The sequence below is a fragment of the Oncorhynchus keta genome, chromosome 26 (genome assembly GCF_023373465.1).
Source record: "Oncorhynchus keta strain PuntledgeMale-10-30-2019 chromosome 26, Oket_V2, whole genome shotgun sequence".
Classification (NCBI taxonomy): domain Eukaryota; kingdom Metazoa; phylum Chordata; class Actinopteri; order Salmoniformes; family Salmonidae; genus Oncorhynchus; species Oncorhynchus keta.
Window position 1 is genome coordinate 34,719,764 of NC_068446.1, and position 20,986 is coordinate 34,740,749.

General features: G+C 41.1%; 1 protein-coding gene across 7 annotated transcripts in view; it reads right to left on the reverse strand.

The window, feature by feature from the left end:
• Nucleotides 1-20,986, reverse strand: part of LOC118358779 (calcium-dependent secretion activator 2) — a 274,241-nt gene that overhangs the window by 12,738 nt on the left and 240,517 nt on the right. For 6 of the 7 annotated variants that reach the window (XM_052480603.1, XM_052480605.1, XM_052480602.1 and 3 more), the window contains one exon: nt 18,113-18,220. In XM_052480603.1, coding sequence (XP_052336563.1) covers nt 18,113-18,220 — 108 coding nt within the window. Of the gene's footprint in view, nt 1-1,319; nt 2,878-18,112; nt 18,221-20,986 lie in introns of those variants that run through there. The other variant, XM_052480607.1, reaches the window with a different exon arrangement.

A 20,986-nucleotide genomic window follows, 5' to 3' on the forward strand; every position in this document is an offset into this window, starting at 1 on the left:
CTTCCTTGTTTTCACACTGTCATTTAGGTTCGTATTGTGGAGTAACTACAGTTTTTTAAAATCCATTCTCAGTTTTCTCCCATCACAGGAATTAAACTCTGTAACTGTTTTAAAGTCACCATTGATCTCATGGTGAAATCCCCGACCAGTTTCCTTCCTCTCCGGCAACTGAGTTAGGAAGAACGCCTGTATCTTTGTAGTGACTGAGTGTATTGATACACCATCCATAATGAATAACTTCACCATGGTCAAAGGGATATTCAATGTTTGCTTTTTTGTTGTTGTTGCCATCTTCCAATAGGTGCCCTTCTTTGCGAGGCATTGGAAAACCTCCCGGTCTATGTTGTTGAATCTGTGTTTGATATTCAATGCTCGACCAAGGGACCTTAAAGATAATTGTGTGTGTTAAACACTATTGCAACTTATTATGTGACTTGTTAAGAACATTTTCACTCCTGAACTTATTTAGGCTTGACATAACAAAGGGGTTGAATACTTATTGACTCAAGACAATTCAGCTTTTAATTTTTAATTCATTTGTAAAAATAATAATTGAAAAACCTAATTGCACTTTGACATGATGGGTTATTGTGTGTAGGCCAGTGACACTAAATCACAATTGAATCCATTTTATATTCAGGCACTTGCACAACACAAATTGGAAAAAGTCAAGGGGTGTGAATACTTTCTGAAGCCACTGTAAACTACACCAGTATAATATACCAGCGACTTAATTCAATTAACCTTGTATGAGATTATTTGCATAAATAAGAATAGAAGAAGAAACATTGTCATTATTTGTGGCCAGGAGAGAAGTGTGAGAGGCCTTGTAATAAAACTACAAAGACATTGTTATGTATTCTGATTTCAAAGCAAGGACGTGAACCCACACATTTAGGTGTTCTTCAGTAATTGCCGTTTTTTAATGTATGATGGCTTATTTTGCACACTGTTATCCTTTGAATCCATTGACCTTGTGTGAAAATATTAATCTTCTATACAAAGTGGCCTGAGGGCAATGTTCTGAAGTGTCTTTAAAAATGTGATTGAAAGGGGATTTAAAAAAAATATAGCAATAAACAAATTGAATAAGATGTACAAACCATCAGTGTGGATCACCAACAGAAATGTAGACCATGCATCAAACTCATCCTATAGAATTTTATAATTCAGATCACACTTCTACAGAGTAAAGTAGTTTAATTGATCCAAACTTGAAAAATCACCACAAGCATCAGCAAAGATTACAAAGACAAGGTCAATAAAACAATAAAAACCTGTTCTTGACATATGGCAAGAACAGCTCAAAAAAGCAAAGAGAAACTACAGTTCATCATTACTTTAAGGTCAGTCAATATGGAATATTTCAAGAAATTTCAAAGTTTCTTCAACTGCAGTCGCAAAAACCATCAAGTGCTATGATGAAACTGTAACGGCGTTCTTCGTTTGTAGAAAGAGAGTCGGACCGAAATGTAGCTTGGTTGTTACTCATGACTTTAATGAAGAAAAACGGAACAATACATGAAATAACTAACAAATACAAAAACAACAAACGGAACGTGAAACCTAATAACAGCCTATCTGGTGAAACTACACAGAGACAGGAACAATCACGCGCGAAATACAAAGTGAAACCCAGGCTACCTAAATACGGTTCCCCATCAGAGACAACAAGAATCACCTGACTGATTGAGAACCGCCTCAGGCAGCCAAGCCTATACTAGACACACCCCTAATCAACCACAATCCCAATGCCTACAAAAACCCCAATACAACAATACAATAAACCCATGTCACACCCTGGCCTGAACAAATAATTAAAGAAAACACAAAATACTAAGACCAAGGCGTGACAGCAACTGTCTCTCATGAGGTCCGCCACAGGAAACAAAGACCCAGAGTTACATCTGCTGCAGAGGATAAGTTCATTAGAGTTACCAGCACTAGAAATTGCAGCCCAAGTAAATACTTCAGAGTTCAAGTAACAGACACATCTCAACATCAAGTGTTCAGAGGAGACTTTGTGAATCAGACCTTCATGGTTGAATTGCTGCAAATAAAACAACTACTAAAAGGACCCCAATGAGAAGAAGATACTTGCTTGGGCCAAGAAATACGAGCAATGGACATGAGACCGGTGGAAATCTGTCCTTTGGTCGGATGAGTCGAAATTGGAGATTTTTGGTTCCAACCGCCATGTATTTGAGAAACACTGTGTGGGTGAACGGATGATCTCCAAATGTGTATTTCCCACCGTAAAGCATGGAGGTGGTGGTGTTATGGTGTGGAGGTTCTTTGCTGGTGACACTGTCTATGATTTATTTAGAATTCAAGGCACACTTAACCAGATTGGCTACCACAGCATTCTGTGGTGATACGCCAGTCCCACTTAGCTCAAACCAGATGGGATATAATTTGTTTTTCAACAGGACAATGACCCAAAACACCTCCAGGCTGTGAAAGGGCTATTTGACCAAGAACGAGAGTGATGGAGTGCTGCATCAGATGACCTGTCCTCCACAATCACCCAACCTCAACCAAATTGAGATGGTTTGGGATGAGTTGGACCGCAGAGTAATTGAAAATCAGCCAACAAGTACTCAGCATATGTGGGAACTCCAAGACTGTTGGAAAAGCATTCCAGGTGACGCTGGTTGAGAGAATGCTAATAGTGTGCAAAATTGCAGTGGCTTCTTCCGTGGTGTCCTCCAGTAACAGCAGTCTTGTTTAGTGTTTTACGTATCGTAGACTCATCAACAGAGATGTTATGCATGTTCCAGTGATTTCTGTAAGTCTTTAGCTGACTCTCTGATTCTTTTTACCTCAGTGAGAATTCTGCATTGTGCTCTTGCAGTCATCATTGCAGGACGGCCACTCCTAGGGAGAGTAGCAACAGTGATGAACTTTCTCCATTTATAGACAATTTGTCTATAGCAAACTCAAATTATGTGAGTTATTTATAAGGCAAGGCAGCTCTAACCAACATCTCCAATCTCGTTTCATTGACTTGACTCCAGGTTAGCTGACTCCTGACTCCAATTAGCTTTCGGAGAAGTCATTAGCCTGGGGGTTCACTTACTAAACAAACCTACACTGTGAACTAAACAAACCTACACTGTGAATGTTTAAATTATATATTCAATATAGACAAGAAACATACACTAAATTGTGTGTTATTAGTTTAAGCTCACTATGTTTGTCTATTGTTGTGACTTAGATGAAGATCACATCAAATCTCATGACCAATTTATTCAGAAATCCAGGTCATTTCAAAGGGTTCACTTTTTCTTGCCACTGTAGATAGTATATGTGTATACAGTAGATAGTATAGGTGTATACAGTAGATAGTACGGGTTTATATAGTAGATACAGTAGACAGTATACCGTAGATAGTATAAGTGTATAGAAAAAAGTATTTAGTCAGCCACCAATTGTGCTTGTTCTCCCAGTTAAAAAGATGAGACCTGTAATTTTCATCATAGGTACACTTAAACTATGACAGACAAAATGAGAAAATCCAGAAATTCACATTGTAGGATTTTTAATGAATTTATTTGCAAATTATGGTGGAAAATAAGTATTTGGTCACCTACAAACAAGCAAGATTTCTGGCTCTCACAGACCTGTAACTTCTTCTTTAAGAGGCTCCTCTGTCCTCCTCTCGTTACCTGTATTAATGGCACCTGTTTGAACTTGTTATCAGTATAAAAGACCACAACCTGTCCACAACCTCAAACAGTCACACTCCAAACTCCACTATGGTCAAGATCAAAGAGCTGTCAAAGTTCCTGCAAGAAGAAGGCATTGATGCTTTGGACTGGCCCGCCCGTTCCCCAGACCTGAATCCAATTGAGCACATCTGGGACATCATGTCTCGCTCCATCTGTTGCACCACAGACTGTCCAGGAGTTGGTGGATGCTTTAGTCCAGGTCTGGGAGGAGATCCCTCAGGAAACCATCCGCCACCTCATCAGGAGCATGCCCAGGCGTTGTAGGGAGGTCATACAGGCACGTGGAGGCCACACACACTACTGAGCCTCATTTTGACTTGTTTTAAAGGACATTACATCAAAGTTGGATCAGCCTGTAGTGTGGTTTTCCACTTTAATTTTGAGTGTGACTCCAAATCCAGACCTCCATGGGTTGATACATTTGATTTCCATTGATCATTTTTGTGTGATTTTGTTGTCAGCACATTCAACTATGAAAAGAAAAAAGTATTCAGATCTAGGATGTGTTATTTAGTGTTCCCTTTATTTTTTGAGCAGTGTAGTAAAAAAGACAAATCCTGGAATAGGCATGTCCAACCTTTTGACTGGTACTTGCTTAAATTCATTTGAATAATATTATGGTGTTTCTATTCCATGAAAAATTAAACCCTCAGGGTTTCCGTTAGAATGGAATGGAAAATATGGTGCTGTACAACTGCATTTTGAAAGAGTATTTTTTATCATTATTTTATTTATGAAATGTGTTTATTAGGCTACTGTGCAGTCTACAATACATATTGTAGTAAACATGGGAAAGTGCCTAATTCCTTACATAAGGGAGAGCAGGCCATGCCTGTACTACAGAATGCGGGGCACGCGGGAGAATGGGGTTCAAATCCCCATTTGGGGAGGAAGAAGTAGGCTGTCCTTGTAAATAAGAATTTGTTCATATTGGACTTTAATCAATTAGCCTTTTAAAATGATAAACTTGGATTAGCTACCACAACGTGCCATTGGAACACAGGAGTGATGGTTGCTGATAATGGGCCTCTGTAATATCTACGTAGGCGTACAATCATAAGTTTCCATCTACAATAGTCATTTACAACACTAACAATGTCTACGCTGTATTTTTGATCCATTTGATGTTATTTTATTGGACAGAAAATGTGATTTCATTTCAAAAACAAATACATAAGTGACCCCAAACTTTTGAAAGGTAGTGTATAGTTGTATAGATAGTACAGGTGTATAGTACAGGTGTATAGATAGTATAGGTGTTTACAGTAGATAGTATAGGTGTTTACAGTAGATAGTATAGGTGTATATATTAGATAGTAAAGGTGTATACAGTAGAGGTGTATACAATAGAGGTGTAGAGACAGTACAGGTGTTTAGACAGTATAGGTGTGGAGATAGTATAGTTGTATAAAGAGTACAGGTGTATAGATAGTATATATATTTACAGTAGATAGTATAGGTGTATAGATAGCAAAGGAGTATATATAGTATAGGCGTATAGTTAGTATAGGTATATAGATAAAATAGGTGTATACAGTAGATAATATAGGTGTACACACTAAATAGTATAGGTGTATAGATAGTGCAGGTGTATAGATAGTATAGGTGTGTAGATTCAATGAGTGTATAGATAGTAAATATGTTTACAGTAGATCGCATAGGTGTATAGAGAATAAAGGAATATAGATATTATACAGAGAGTACGGGCGTGTAGAGAGTACGGGCGTGTAGAGAGTACGGGCGTATAGAGAGTACGGGCGTATAGAGAGTACGGGCGTGTAGAGAGTACGGGCGTGTAGAGAGTACGGGCGTGTAGAGAGTACGGGCGTGTAGAGAGTACGGGCGTGTAGAGAGTACGGGCGTGTAGAGAGTACGGGCGTGTAGAGAGTACGGGCGTGTAGAGAGTACGGGCGTGTAGAGAGTACGGGCGTATAGAGAGTACGGGCGTATAGATAGTATAGGTGTACAGAGCAGTTAGTATAGGTGTACAGAGCAGTTAGTATAGGTGTACAGAGCAGTTAGTATAGGTGTATAGAGCAGATAGTATAGGTGTACAGAGCAGATAGTATAGGTGTACAGAGCAGATAGTATAGGTGTACAGAGCAGATAGTATAGGTGTATAGAGCAGATAGTATAGGTGTATAGATAGTATAGGTGTACAGAGCAGATAGTATAGGTGTACAGAGCAGATAGTATAGGTGTACAGAGCAGATAGTATACGTGTATAGATAGTATAGGTGTACAGAGCAGATAGTATAGGTGTACAGAGCAGATAATATAAGTGTACAGAGCAGATAGTATAGGTGTACAGAGCAGATTATAAGTGTACAGAGCAGATAGTATAGTGTACAGAGCAGATATAGTACAGAGCAGATCATAGGTGTACAGAGCAGATAGTATAGGTGTACAGAGCAGATAGTATAGGTGTACAGAGCAGATAGTATAGGTGTACAGAGCAGATAGTATAGGTGTATAGGTGTACAGAGCAGATAGTATAGGTGTACAGATAGTATAGGTGTACAGAGCAGATAGTATAGGTGTACAGAGCAGATAGTATAGGTGTACAGAGCAGATGTACAGTATAGATATAGGTGTACAGAGCAGATCGTATAGGTGTACAGAGCAGATAATATAGGTGTACAGAGCAGATAATATAGGTGTACAGAGCAGATAATATAGGTGTACAGAGCAGATAGTATAGGTGTACAGAGCAGATAGTATAGGTGTATAGATAGTATAGGTGTACAGAGCAGATAGTATAGGTGTACAGAGCAGATAGTATAGGTGTACAGAGCAGATAATATAAGTGTACAGAGCAGATAGTATAGGTGTACAGAGCAGATCGTATAAGTGTACAGAGCAGATAGTATAGGTGTACAGAGCAGATAGTATAGGTGTACAGAGCAGATAGTATAGGTGTACAGAGCAGATAGTATAGGTGTATAGAGCAGATAGTATAGGTGTATAGATAGTATAGGTGTACAGAGCAGATAGTATAGGTGTACAGAGCAGATAGTATAGGTGTACAGAGCAGATAGTATAGGTGTACAGAGCAGATAGTATAGGTGTACAGAGCAGATAGTATAGGTGTACAGAGCAGATCGTATAGGTGTACAGAGCAGATCGTATAGGTGTACAGAGCAGATCGTATAGGTGTACAGAGCAGATAATATAGGTGTACAGAGCAGATAATATAGGTGTACAGATAATATAGGTGTACAGAGCAGATAGTATAGGTGTACAGAGCAGATAGTATAGGTGTACAGAGCAGATAGTATAGGTGTATAGATAGTATAGGTGTACAGAGCAGATAGTATAGGTGTACAGAGCAGATAGTATAGGTGTACAGAGCAGATAATATAAGTGTACAGAGCAGATAGTATAGGTGTACAGAGCAGATCGTATAAGTGTACAGAGCAGATAGTATAGGTGTATAGAGCAGATAGTTTAGGTGTACAGAGCAGATAGTTTAGGTGTACAGAGCAGATAGTATAGGTGTACAGAGCAGATAGTATAGGTGTACAGAGTAGTATAGGTGTACAGAGCAGATAGTATAGGTGTACAGAGCAGATAGTATAGGTGTACAGAGCAGATAGTATAGGTGTACAGAGCAGATAGTATAGGTGTACAGAGCAGATAGTATAGGTGTACAGAGCAGATAGTGTACAGAGCAGATAGGTGTACAGAGCAGAGGTGTACAGATAGTATAGGTGTACAGAGCAGATAGGTGTATAGATAGTATAGGTGTACAGAGCAGATAGTATAGGTGTACAGAGCAGATAGTATAGGTGTACAGAGCAGATAGTATAGGTGTATAGATAGTATAGGTGTACAGAGCAGATAGTATAGGTGTACAGAGCAGATAATATAAGTGTACAGAGCAGATAGTATAGGTGTACAGAGCAGATCGTATAAGTGTACAGAGCAGATAGTATAGGTGTATAGAGCAGATAGTATAGGTGTACAGAGCAGATAGTTTAGGTGTACAGAGCAGATAGTATAGGTGTACAGAGCAGATAGTATAGGTGTACAGAGCAGATAGTATAGGTGTACAGAGCAGATAGTATAGGTGTACAGAGCAGATAGTATAGGTGTATAGATAGTATAGGTGTACAGATAGTATAGGTGTACAGAGCAGATAGTATAGGTGTACAGAGCAGATAGTATAGGTGTACAGAGCAGATAGTATAGGTGTACAGAGCAGATAGTATAGGTGTACAGAGCAGATAGTATAGGTGTACAGAGCAGATAGTATAGGTGTACAGAGCAGATAGTATAGGTGTACAGAGCAGATAGTATAGGTGTACAGAGCAGATAGTATAGGTGTACAGAGCAGATAGTATAGGTGTATAGAGCAGATAGTATAGGTGTACAGAGCAGATAGTATAGGTGTACAGAGCAGATAGTATAGGTGTATAGATAGTATAGAATGTTGACTTAGAAGTTCGCTGTACTTTTTGATGTCATGAGGCTTGGTAGTTTAGAGAACAAAAAACAACTGAGTTCAGGAACATTACAGTACAGTGTGTCAGTGCCTATTTGGAGCAAATGTGCCTCACTCCATTTGAAGATGCAACACACTACATTACCATGCATTATCCTACATTTCCTCACAATACACTACATTACCCTGCAATACCCTACATTGAGATCCCTTCTCATCGAACAGTAAAGAAATCACTAGTGGGATGTTGTTTCCAGAAAGCACCTGATTTTCTATCAATGTCTTCTCAAGTGAGGACTTCTGACAAAGAGCATGAGACATTAATTGGACAGAACACCAGTGGACAGCCAGTCCTCTTGGATATATTAATGGAGAAAATTCCATCTCCGTTCACTTTGAATATCGTCAGCCTTGGCTCCACAACAGCCAATAGAAACATGAATACCTACAACGGGAGCCAGCCTACTCGATAATAGGCTAGCCGCCCCCTGGCACTCAACAGAACGAGCATGAAATTGAAAATGGAGATGCTCTTTAATTGAGCCGATTAGCGGAAGAAGGGGAAAACAGATGGAAGGGACGAGAAAGCGTTACCTAGACAAGTGAAAATGAGTGAACGTCAGGTCGTTTGTTGTCATTAGTTCTCTTGGAACATTGTTAATGTGGTTTCGGAGCTGAGCATGTCTTTGTGGCATTTCAGACGACGTGACGGTAATGACATACTTAAGTGTCCCTCGATTGATATGGTTAAGGGCAGAGTGGAGAAAGCAGGGCCACACTTGGAGGCTGGCTGAAAGGGAGGGCTAGGTTGTGTGGTCCCTGTCGGAAGGCTTTATCAGTGGCTTAATCAGGGTGATTTGTCCACTAATGTGGAGGACGAGAAGGACTGACCGCCTGCAAGGGCATGCATTAGCCTCTACATCAACACAGAAGGCTCAACCCCATCTTGGCTGCTCCGCATGCACGCACAAACACGCGCACACGCACACACACACACACACAAATACAAGTTGCTGGCGATGCAAGCACACACATGCTGTAGATTTACATAGTACATACGCTTACACTCACACATAAACAGATTTGTGCACATGAACACATATGCAAAGATAATGACATTTCCCAACACAAACAACCACAGGCGGCGGCGCATAACTGTGTGTGTGTGGTGACATGGTGAGACCCTGCCGTTGTCTCTCCTCCTGGTGCATGACTATGGGTGTGTCGGGTCCATTAGAGCTGTGCCTGCCTCCTCCTTCTCCCATCTACCCCCCTCCCAGTCTCCCCAGCCCCAGCGAAGGCCCAACAAATCAACACTGATTTACTCCAATCTCAGCTTCCACCTCAAGTTTACAAACCCAATCTTAGAGGGAAGCAATGAAGAGGGGTGTGTTTATATATGTGTGTGTGTGTGTGTGTGTGTGTGTGTGTGTGTGTGTGTGTGTGTGTGTGTGTGTGTGTGTGTGTGTGTGTGTGTGCATTGCATAATATGGATTGTGTATGTATGTGTTCCTCACTGCATGCGTGGACATGTGTATGTGCCCCCTGTGTGTATGCGTCTCATCTCGTGTTTGAAGGTACTCAGTGACACACTGCGACTGCAGGATAGATAGAGGAAGTAGGGGGGCAAACAGGGAGACACAACACCTCTCGGCATATTTCAATAGAAAACAGGTCAACCAAAACACAGAGGGGGGTAGCTTGGGCCCTGGAAGTAGTCACAATGGGATTACCTCTCTTCCTCTCTCCAAAGTGCTTTATTGGCATGGGAAACATATATATTTACATTGCCAAAGCAAGTGGAATAGACAACAAACAAAAGGGAAATAAACAAGAGGAATAAACAAATCAGTAAACATTACACTCACAAAAGTTTTTAAAAAAATAGACATTTCAAATGTTATATTATTGGCTATGTACAGTGTTGTAACAATGTGCAAATAGTTTAAGTATGAAAGAGAAAATAAATAAATATAAATGTATAGGTTATATTTACAATGCTGTTTATGGGTTGCGCTTTTCTCATGGCAACAGGCCACACATCTTGCCGCTGTTTGCACAGTACTGCATTTTGCCTAATAGATAGGGGAGTTTATCAATGTTTGATTTGTTTTCTCATTCTTTGTGGGTCTGTGTGATCTGTGGGAAAAATATGTCTCTCTAATGTGGTCATACATTTGCCAGGAGGTTAGGAAGAGCAGCTCAGTTTCTACCTCATTTTGTTGGCAGTGGGCACATAGCCTGTCTTCTCTCGAGAGCCAGGTCTGCCTATGGCAGCCTCTCTCAATAGAAAGTCTATGCTCACTGAGTCAGTCCATATTCAAGGATTTTGTTGGGTCTAAATTATTTTTTATTTTTACAGTTACTTTACCAGAGAAGTTGACTGAGAATACATTCTCATTTACAGCAACGACCTGGGGAATAGTTATAGGGGAGAGGTGGGGGATGAATGAGCCAATTGTAAATGTATCGGTCCTGGGGCTCTGTGGGGTGTGTTTGTATTTGTGAACAGAGCCCCAGAACCAGCTAGCTGAGGGGACTCTTCTGTAGGTTCATCACTCTGTAGGTGACGGCTTTGTGGTGGAATATGTGGGCATCACTTCCTTTTAGGCGGTTGTAGAATTTAACAACTATTTTCTGGATTTTGATAACTATTGTGTATAGTCCTAATTCTGCTCTGCATGCATTGTTTGGGGTTTTGCATTGTACACAAAGTGTATTTTTGCAGAATTCTGCATGCAGTCTGAATTAGGTGTTTGTCCGATTTTGTGAATTTTTAGCAAATTCCTAATTGGGAAGTTTTATAGAAGGCCCTTCTTGCCTTGTCTCTTAGATCGTTCACAGGACGTTACTTGAGGTGTTGATGTTAAGGCAGAGGTAGGTATAATTGTTTGTGTACTCTAGGGCAACAGTGTCAAGAAATAATTTGTTGTATTGGCTACTGGACCTTTTTTGGAACACCATTATTTTTGTCTTACTAAGATTCACTGTCAGGGCCCAAGTCTGACAGAATCTGTGCAGAAGATCTAGGTGCTGCTGTAGGCCCTCTTGGTTAGGGACAGAAGCATCAGATCATCTGCAAACAGTAGACATTTGATTTGAGTCCAGTAGGGTAAGGCTGGGTGCTGTAGACTGTTTTAGTAATCTCGCCAAAAATATAACATTTACATACAGTACCAGTCAAAAGTTTGCACACCTACTAATTCCAGGGTTTTTATTTATTTGTACTCTTTTCTACATTGTAGAATAATAGTGAAGACATCAAAACTATGCAATAACACATATGCAATCATGTAGTAAACAAAAAAGCATTAAACAAATAAAAATATATTTCATGTTTGAGATTCTTCAAAGTAACCACCCTTTGCCTTGATGACAGCTTTGCACACTCTTGGCATTCTCTCAACCAGCTTCATTAGGTTGTCACCTGAAATGCATTTAAATTAACAGGTGTGCCTTGTTAAAAGTTAATTTGTGGAATGTCTTTCCTGCATTTGAGCCAATCAGTTGTGTTGTGACAAGGTAGGGGTGGTATACAGAAGATAGCCCTATTTGGTAAAAGACCAAGTCCATATTATGTCAAGAACAGCTCAAATAAGCAAAGAGAAACGACAGTCCATTACTTTAAGACATGAAGGTGAGTCAATGCAGAACATTTCAAGAACTTTGAAAGTTTCTTCAAGTGCAGTCACAAAAACCATCAAGCGCTATGATGAAACTAGCTCTCATGAGGACAGCCACAGGAAAACCCATAGTTCCTCTGCTGCAGAGGATAAGTTCATTAGAGTTACCAGCCTCCGATTGCAGCACAAATAAATGTTTTACAGATTTAAAGTAAAAGACGACTGCGTGAAACAGGCCTTGGTCGAATTGCTGCAAAGAAACCACTACTTAAGGACACCAATAAGAAGAGACTTGCTTGGGCCAACAGATGCGCAGTCTCAACGTCAACAGTGAAGAGGCGACTCCGGGATTATGGCCTTCAAGGCAGAGTTGCAAAGAAAAAGCCATATCTCGGACTGGACAATAAAGATGGGCAAAAGAACACAGACACTGGACAGAGGAACTCTGCCTAGAAGGCCACCATCTTCCCAACAGTGAAGAGTCTCCTCTTCGCTGTTAACGTTGAGACTGGTGTTTTGCTGGTACTATTTAATGAAGCTGCCAGTTGAGGACTTGTGAGGCGTCTGTTTCTCAAACTAAATATTCTAATGTACTTATCCTCTTGCTCAGTTGTGCACTGGGGCCTCCCACCCCGCTTTCTATTCTGGTCAGAGCCAGTTTGTGCCTTTCTGTGAAGGGAGTAGTACACAGCGTTGTACAAGATCTTCCGTTTCTTGGCAATTTCTCACAAGGAATAGCCTTCATTTCTCAGAAAAAGAATAGACTGACGAGTTTCAGAAGAAAGGTGTTTGTTTCTGGCCATTTTGAGCCTGTAATGGAACCCACAAAGGATGATGCTCCACATGCTCAACTAGTCTAAATAAGGCCAGATTTATTGCTTCTTTAAATCAGAACAACAAAATGGTTCTTATGTTCAATTAGACTTTTAAAATGATAAACATGGATTAGCTAACATGGCGCCATTCGAACACAGTTGCTGATAATGTAGATATTGTAGATAATGTAGATATTACATTTTAAAAAATTGCTGCTTCCAGTGACAATAGTAATTTACAACATTAACATGGTCTACACTGTATTTCTGATCAATTTGATATTTTTAATGATTAAAAAAAATCTTTAAAAAAAAACAAGGACATTTCTAAGTGATCGGTAGTGTATATCTCCAGGCATGGCACAGTGCTATATTAACACACTTACCCCCTGGTAAGGGGGGTGTTACCGATGGGTGGACAATCAGAATACTAGACAACAAGGACTCTGAGTCTACAAGTCTACAACAGTATTGGTACAGGGCCACCGCAAACAGTTTCAGCTGCACTTTCACCTAATCAAAGAAATAGCTCAGCAGGAGAAGCTCTTCCTTGAGAAAGATACCCCCACCCCAAGCAGGTCAGACCAGATCTCTTCATTACATAAACCCACAGACGAGCAACCCCAAGCGGAAAGTCAACTTCCCAGCACAGAGTACTACTCCCTCATTGAAATGAGGGATACATTTACCCGGCTGGAGGTAAGGCAGGTGGAGCTGGAACAGCAGGTGATTACACCCCAGTCAGCACAGACCCAGACAACAGTCCAGCACCCCCTTAACCAGACCCGGAGAGCTGGAGGTGGAGAAAGACATATCTGCATTCTGGACTGTAGTGAGACAACATCTACAGGAGAAAGAGCAGGAGAAGAACAAAGCACTAGAGGAGAGGATCAGACTGCTGGAGGAGAGGGTGAGGGCTGGTGACAGAGAACAACCCATTAGAGAGGTGGCCACCTCAGCAGAGAAGCCAGCAGAACAGCTCACCTCAGGTCCCGACAAGTCTCGACACCACAGCAGTCCACCCCAGGCCCTGACTGTAGCGTCGACATCACAGCCGGACAGACAAATGAAGCCCAAACCCAGGGGATCCCAACCCCTCTAAGCCACCCTGATAGCCCTTCTGACAACACCCCCACACCCACTGAGGACATACACAAGACACAGATTGTACTCCATATAGACTCAAACGGGAAATATATATACAAGAATTAAAAAACAGGACCAACTAGGGTCACCCAGCCACATAATAACACACACAGGCACATAATAACACACACAGGCACAAACGACCTGAGAGCACAGCAGGATAGGGTGGCCACAGAGAGCACAGCAGGATAGGGTGGCCACAGAGAGCACAGCAGGATAGGGTGGCCACAGAGAGCACAGCAGGATAGGGTGGCCACAGAGAGCACAGCAGGATAGGGTGGCCACAGAGAGCACAGCAGGATAGGGTGGCCACAGAGAGCACAGCAGGATAGGGTGGCCACAGCACTCAAATGAGTGATTGAAATAGTTATTTTACTTTCCCCAACGCACAAGTGGTCATCTCCACCCTGATATCACGAAAAGACTTCCACCCTGCTACCATGCAATGAGTAAACGCAAGTATTTCCTGTGACTGTGCCTCAAAACCAAATGTTTTCCTGGCCCAACACTCCACCCTGGAATTGAATAGCCTTTACAACCAGGTCCACCTATACAAGGGAACACACTTCTGAGAAAATTGGAAAACACTAAGAATTATCTATCCAAAATGGAGATGTATGGGTAAACCACTTCTCCAATCTTTTTGGCTCTACAACAAAGCACACACAGCAAAAACATATACATGATCGAATACAAAAATTAGAATCAACTATTAAAGACTACCAGAACCCACCTGATTATCATTATGAATGAACTACAGGACAAAATAAAAACCCTCCAACCCAAAAAGGCCTGTGGTGTTGATGGTATCCTCAATGAAATTATAAAATATACAGACAACAAATTCCAATTGGGTATACTTAAACTCTTTAACATCATCCTTAGCTCTGCCAAACAAATTTGAACACAATAACTACCGTGGGATTGATTGATTCTATACATCGTTTGACATGTTTCTTCAAACTATAATGGAACTGTTGTCTGAACTAAGTGCCTGCGCCTTGTGAATTTGGATTTGTGAACTAAAAGCACAAACAAAAAGGAGGTATTTGGACATAGATGGACTTTATCAAACCAAACAAACATTTATTGTGGAACTGGGATTCCTGGGAGTGCATTCCGATGAAGATCATCAAAGGTAAGTTCATATTTATAACGCTATTTCTGACTTCTGTTGACTCCACAACTTGGCGGATATCTGTATGGCTTGTTTTAGTCTCTGAGCGCTGTACTCAGATTATTGCATGGTGTGCTTTTTCCTTAAATATTTTTTGAAATCTGACACAGCGGTTGCATTAAGGAGAAGTATATCTTTAATTCCATGTATAACACTTGTATGTCCATCAACATTTATGATGAGTATTTCTGTAAATTGATGTCTCTCTCTGCAAAATCACTGGATGTTTTGGAAGCGAAACATTACTGAACATAACTCGCCAATGTAAACTGAGATTTTGGGATATAAATATTAACTTTATCAAACAAAACATAAATGTATTGTGTAACATGAAGTCCTATTAGTGTCATCTGATGAAGATCAAAGGTTAGTGATTCATTTTCTCTCTATTTCTGCTTTTTGTGACTCCTCTCTTTGGCTGGAAAAATGGCTGTGTTTTTCTGTGACTAGGTGCTGACCTAACATAATCGCATGGTATGCTTTCGTCATAAAGCCTTTTTGAAATCGGACACTGTGGTGGGATTAACAACAAGTTTATCTTTAAAATGGTGTAAAATATGTATATGTTTGAGGAATATTAATTCCTGAAGAGCCCCACCCTCTTCAACATATATATCAACGAATAGGCGAGGACACTTGAACAGTCTGCAGAACCCGGCCTCACCCTACTAGAATCTGAAGTCAAATATCTACTGTTTGCTGATGATATGGTGCTTCTGTCACCAACTAAGCAGGACCTACAGCAGCACCTAGATCTTCTGCACAGATTATGCCAGACCTGGGCCCTGACAGTAAATCTCAGCAAGACAAAATAATGGTGTTCCAAAAAAGGTCCTGTCGCCAGGCCCAGAAATACAAATTCCATCTAGACACCGTTGCCCTAGAGCACACCAAAAACGATACATACCTTGGCCTAAAAATCAGCGCCACAGGTAACTGCCACAAAGCTGTGACTGATCTGAGAGACAAGGCAAGAAGGGCCTTCTATGCCATCAAAATGAACATAACATTTGACATACCAATTAGGATCTGGCTAAAAATACTTAAATCAGTTATAGAACCAAATGCCGTTTATGGTTGTGAGGTCTGGTGTCCGCTCACCAACCAAGAATTCACAAAATGGGACAAACCCCAAATTGAGACTTTTTCTGCAAAAATGTCCTCCTTGTACAACGTAAAACACCAAATAATGCCTACAAAGCAGAATTAGGCCGATACACACTAATTATTAAATCCAGAAGAGAGCTGCTAAATTCTACAAAGGAAGCGATTCCCAAACCTTCTATAACAAAGCCATCACCTACAGAGAGATGAACCTGGAGAAGAACTCCCTAAGCAAGCTGGTCCTGGGGCTCTGTTCACAAACACAAACAGACCCCACAGAGCCCCAGGACAGAAACACAATTACACCCAACCAAATCATGAGAAAACAAAAAGATAATTACTTGACACATTGGAAATAATTAACAAAAAAAAACTGAGCAAACTAGAATTCTATTTGGCCCTAAACAGAGAGTACACAGTGGCAGAATACCTGACCACTGTGACTGACCCAAATGTAAGGAAAGCTTTGACAATGTACAGACTCATTGAGCACAGCCTTGCTATTTTGAAAGGCCGCCATAGCCTGTCTTCTCTTGAGTGCCAGGTCTGCCTATGTGCACACTGCCCACAAAATAAGGTGGAAACTGAGCTGCACTTTCTAATCTTCTGCCAAATGTATGACCATATTAGAGACACATATTTCCCTCAGATTACACAGATCCACAAAGATTTTGAAAAACAAACCACTGGGTGAAATACCTGTTTGAGGTTGTGGACAGGTGTCTTTTATACTGATAACAAGTTCAAACAGGTGCCATTAATACGCGTAACGAGTGGAGGACAGAGGAGCCTCTTAAATAAGAAGTTACAGGTCTGTGAGAGCCAGAAATCTTGCTTGTTTGTAGGTGACCAAATACTTATTTTCCACCATAATTTGCAAACAAATTAATTAAAAATCCTACAATGTGATTTTCTGGATTTTTTTTCTCATAGTTGAAGTGTACCTATGATGAAAATTACAGGCCTCTCTCATCTTTTTAAGTGGGAGAACTTGCACAATTGGTGGCTGACTAAATACTTTTTTGCCCCACTGTATATACACACACACGGCATTTGAAATGTCTTTATTCTTTTGGAACTTCTGTGAGTGTAATGTTTACTGTTTTTTTTTTCATTTTTGTATATGATCTACTTCCCTTGCTTTGGCAATGGTAACATATGTTTCCCATGCCAATAAAGCACATTGAAAGAGAGAAAGAGGAGAGAGAGAGGAGAGAGAGAGGAGAGAGAGAGGAGAGAGAGAGGAGAGAGAGAGAGAGAGAGAGAGAGAGAGGAGAGAGAGAGGAGAGAGAGAGGAGAGAGAGAGGAGAGAAAGAGGAGAGAAAGAGGAGAGAAAGAGGAGAGAAAGAGGAGAGAAAGAGGAGAGAAAGAGGAGAGAGGAGAGAGGAGAGAGGAGAGAGAGAGAGAGAGAGAGAGTGTGTTCACTTGCACATTTCGGTAATGATTGAATCTCTGACAAACTCCAGGGTTGCCTTATTGGGAGGAGGCTGAGATCATTGTGACCTCTCACAGATACAATGATTCATCTCAGAATAGAAGAAATACAGAGATACAGTGGGTGGGTCTTTTTCTTCTTCATGCAACACCTTCACATACAGACGTAGGATCTTATTTTGAGCCAGTTTGCTACAGCAGGAAAATAATCCTGCAGCAACAGGACATGAAAGTTATCATGTGGATTATTATTAATGGCCATTTTTGTAGGGGTTGATAAGAATTTTGGTCAGGGAAAATCAAGTCTGACATTTCATTGTGGATCCTACAATCTTCAGAAGCCTTTTCAAAACTTCCAATACACTACAAGTTAAACATTTCCTACATTGCAGGCAAGTTCTCCTGCAACAGGGTTATCAAATTAAGATACTATATCTGTACTGCACTGGCATCACAACCCACAGAGATATTGTCAACTGGTTCCCATTCCTATTATTTTCAATCAAATGAATCAGTTATAGATGTTATCATAGTGTTGTAAGAGTGACAGATATCTACCTATTCTATGTGATTGTATGACAAAAGCTGCTGAAAAAAGTGAACACACACAAGGTCCACGTCAAGGTCGACACACTCACGTCAAACAGCTTCTCAATGTACATCTCCTCATTGACGCGATCTCGCAGAATGTCCTGGTTCTGCCGCACAAACGTGATATAGGTATCAGCCAGGTCCATCCCTGGCTTCTGAGAGCAGAGAGAGAGAGAGGGAGGAGAAGGGGAGAGATGGAAAAACACAAGGAGGGAGATAGGATTAAACACAGGGAAGTGTAATAGGTAAGTTCAGTTGAGAAAGACAGTATTAGTCCATAACAATTCATCAGAGAGGGTCCATATTCATTGACTTAAGTTTTATTTTCAATGAAAAACATGGACACTGAATTTTAACTGTTGCATGCTAACAAATCCCCTTCTCTTCGAGACATGTAAAAAAAAAAATAAATAAATAAAAACACAAAACGCACACCACAATCACTGTCAGAATAACAAGTGGTGGAGCTGTTAACAGCTAAACATTTAGGCAATGTCAAAGCAATCGTGAGGCCAGAGGCAGAAAAGAGGGTTAGTCCTCTTCCATTCACACTCTCTGTGTCAGTGGGAGACTACACTGTAATGCTATTGTAATTGCTTTGACATCTTTCACACCCATTTCACAGGGCCTTAGATGGCCCCCAGGGCCCGATGTCCTGCTACAGTTCTGAACACGGCACGCCAACTCCCCTATGGAAAACAAGGAAACAGAGCTATGTGCCGATTTTAAAAAATTGACGCGGAAAACCCCTTCTCATGATGTTTTTCCAGAGAGACGGAAGAGAGGACTGCGATTACAAACTGTCATTATAGCAACTGAAGAGGAAGGTGGGTAACTGACACACTGGGGTGATAGGCCTTTGTGTGTGTGTGGCCTTCCTTACCTTAGGTTGAGGTAGGCATTAGAGCTGGGAGCATGTAAACAGGTGCATTGACGTAACGGAGGTGACGCTGCCATAACGGAGGTGACTCTGACATGATGGAAATGACCCTGATGAGTCAGAAGTGGTTGTGACCCTGACTCACTGTTGTGTAATTACTTTAAAAATAACAAATTTCAAACTTGGCGTAGTTGTCACCCACTGTCTAGGTCACAGTCAGGATGTGTGTGAACTTCATAAGAGGTAATTCTAATTCATTTCATGGCCCTACGCTGATAAGTCATAACCAATATAAAATAATCACATATTATGAGACAATCAATAAAAACTTAGTTCAAACGATGCACAAACGCATCTCATTTCAAACCAGGAAAGCATCATATCCTGTATATTTCAAAGAAAGATGTTGTTCACTCATTGCCACATAACTGAACTCATTGTGCTTGACTGAATGGCTCAATGTTAGTTGCCTAGCAGCATAACAGCCATTCTAAAATGTGTTCAAAATAAACTCTGACTCTCATATTTCCCCTCAAAATATTACCTCTATTGTACAAATACTACCGAAATAAACCTGGAACGATGGGTAGAACTTCTTTATAGATCATGCAGCAAAAATATATATATTTTTTTATCCATGCTGTTCCTAAATGCATAAAATAACACATTAATACAAAGTGTAGAAATGTGTTTCTCATAAAGACATTTAATATAAAATGATATAATACAAAGTGACATGAATATATTCAATCGAAGGTGGCATGCAGTTACCAATAATTCATATGGACGTTTGATGACCTGCACCTCAGTGTTATGGGGTTAAAGTACAGTAAGGGGGACCCTGCTACAGGGATGTAAGGGGGGGGTGAGCTGTGGGATGGGTCAGGGGGGTTGTGTCTGATGATTGACAGGCCTGTCAGGAAAGTGTAATCCAGTGGGTGCAGACGTTTAATCCACCACTTCCTGAGCTGCAGTGAGTGACAGTATGGATTGGACAGGTGTGGGGTGGTGTGTGTGTGTGCGTGCGTGCGTGTGTGTGTGTGGGGTGGTGTGTTTGTGTGTGTCTGTGTGTGTGGGAGGGCGGGGGGTGTTTGTGTGTATGTGTGTGTGTATATGTCAGGATCATTGGCAATATATCACTGTCCCTGTTGTCACAAGGGAATCAATCCCCCCACCACACTGGTGAGGACCTGCCTTTACAACAGGCCTACAAGCCCTCAGTCCAGCCTCTCTCAGCCTATTGCAGACAGTCTGAGCACTGATGGAGGGATTGTGCATTCCTGGTGTAACTCGGGCAGTTGATGTTGCCATCCTGTACCTGTCCCGTAAGTGTGATGTTCGGATGTACCGATTCTGTGCAGGTGTTGTTACACATGGTCTGCCAATGCAGCTGTCCATCCTGTCTCCCTGTAGTGCTGTCGTCTCACACTATGGACATTGCAATTTATTGCCCTGGCCACATCTGCAGTCCTCATGCCTAAGGCACATTCACACAGATGAGCAGGGACCCTGGGTATCTTTCTTTGGTGTTTTTCAGTAGAAAGGCCTCTTTAGTGCCCTAAGTTTACATAACTGTGAGGCATGGAGGAGATAGAGAAAGAGATGGAGGCATGGAGAAAGAGATGGAGAAATAGATGGAGAAAGAGATGAAGGCATAGAGAAAGAGATGGAGAAAGAGATGAAGGCATAGAGAACGATAGAGAAAGAGATGGAGAAATAGATGGAGAAAGAGATGAAGGCATAGAGAAAGAGATGGAGAAAGAGAGGAAGGCATAGAGAAAGAGATGGAGAAAGAGAGGAAGGCATAGAGAACGATAGAGAAAGAGATGGAGAACATAACTACACTCTAGATTGAGGCCAAAACAGAATACACACGGGCCGCCCTCTGTCACGCTCTGCTCTCTTTCAAAGAATGAGCCTCAGTTCTGTACTTGACTTGTAGCCAAACATGCTAGACACACAACCACACACAGAGGCTATTCCAGACTGTCAACAATCTAGTGTGAAATCAAATCATGTCAAAAGGAGGCAGATGGAAAAA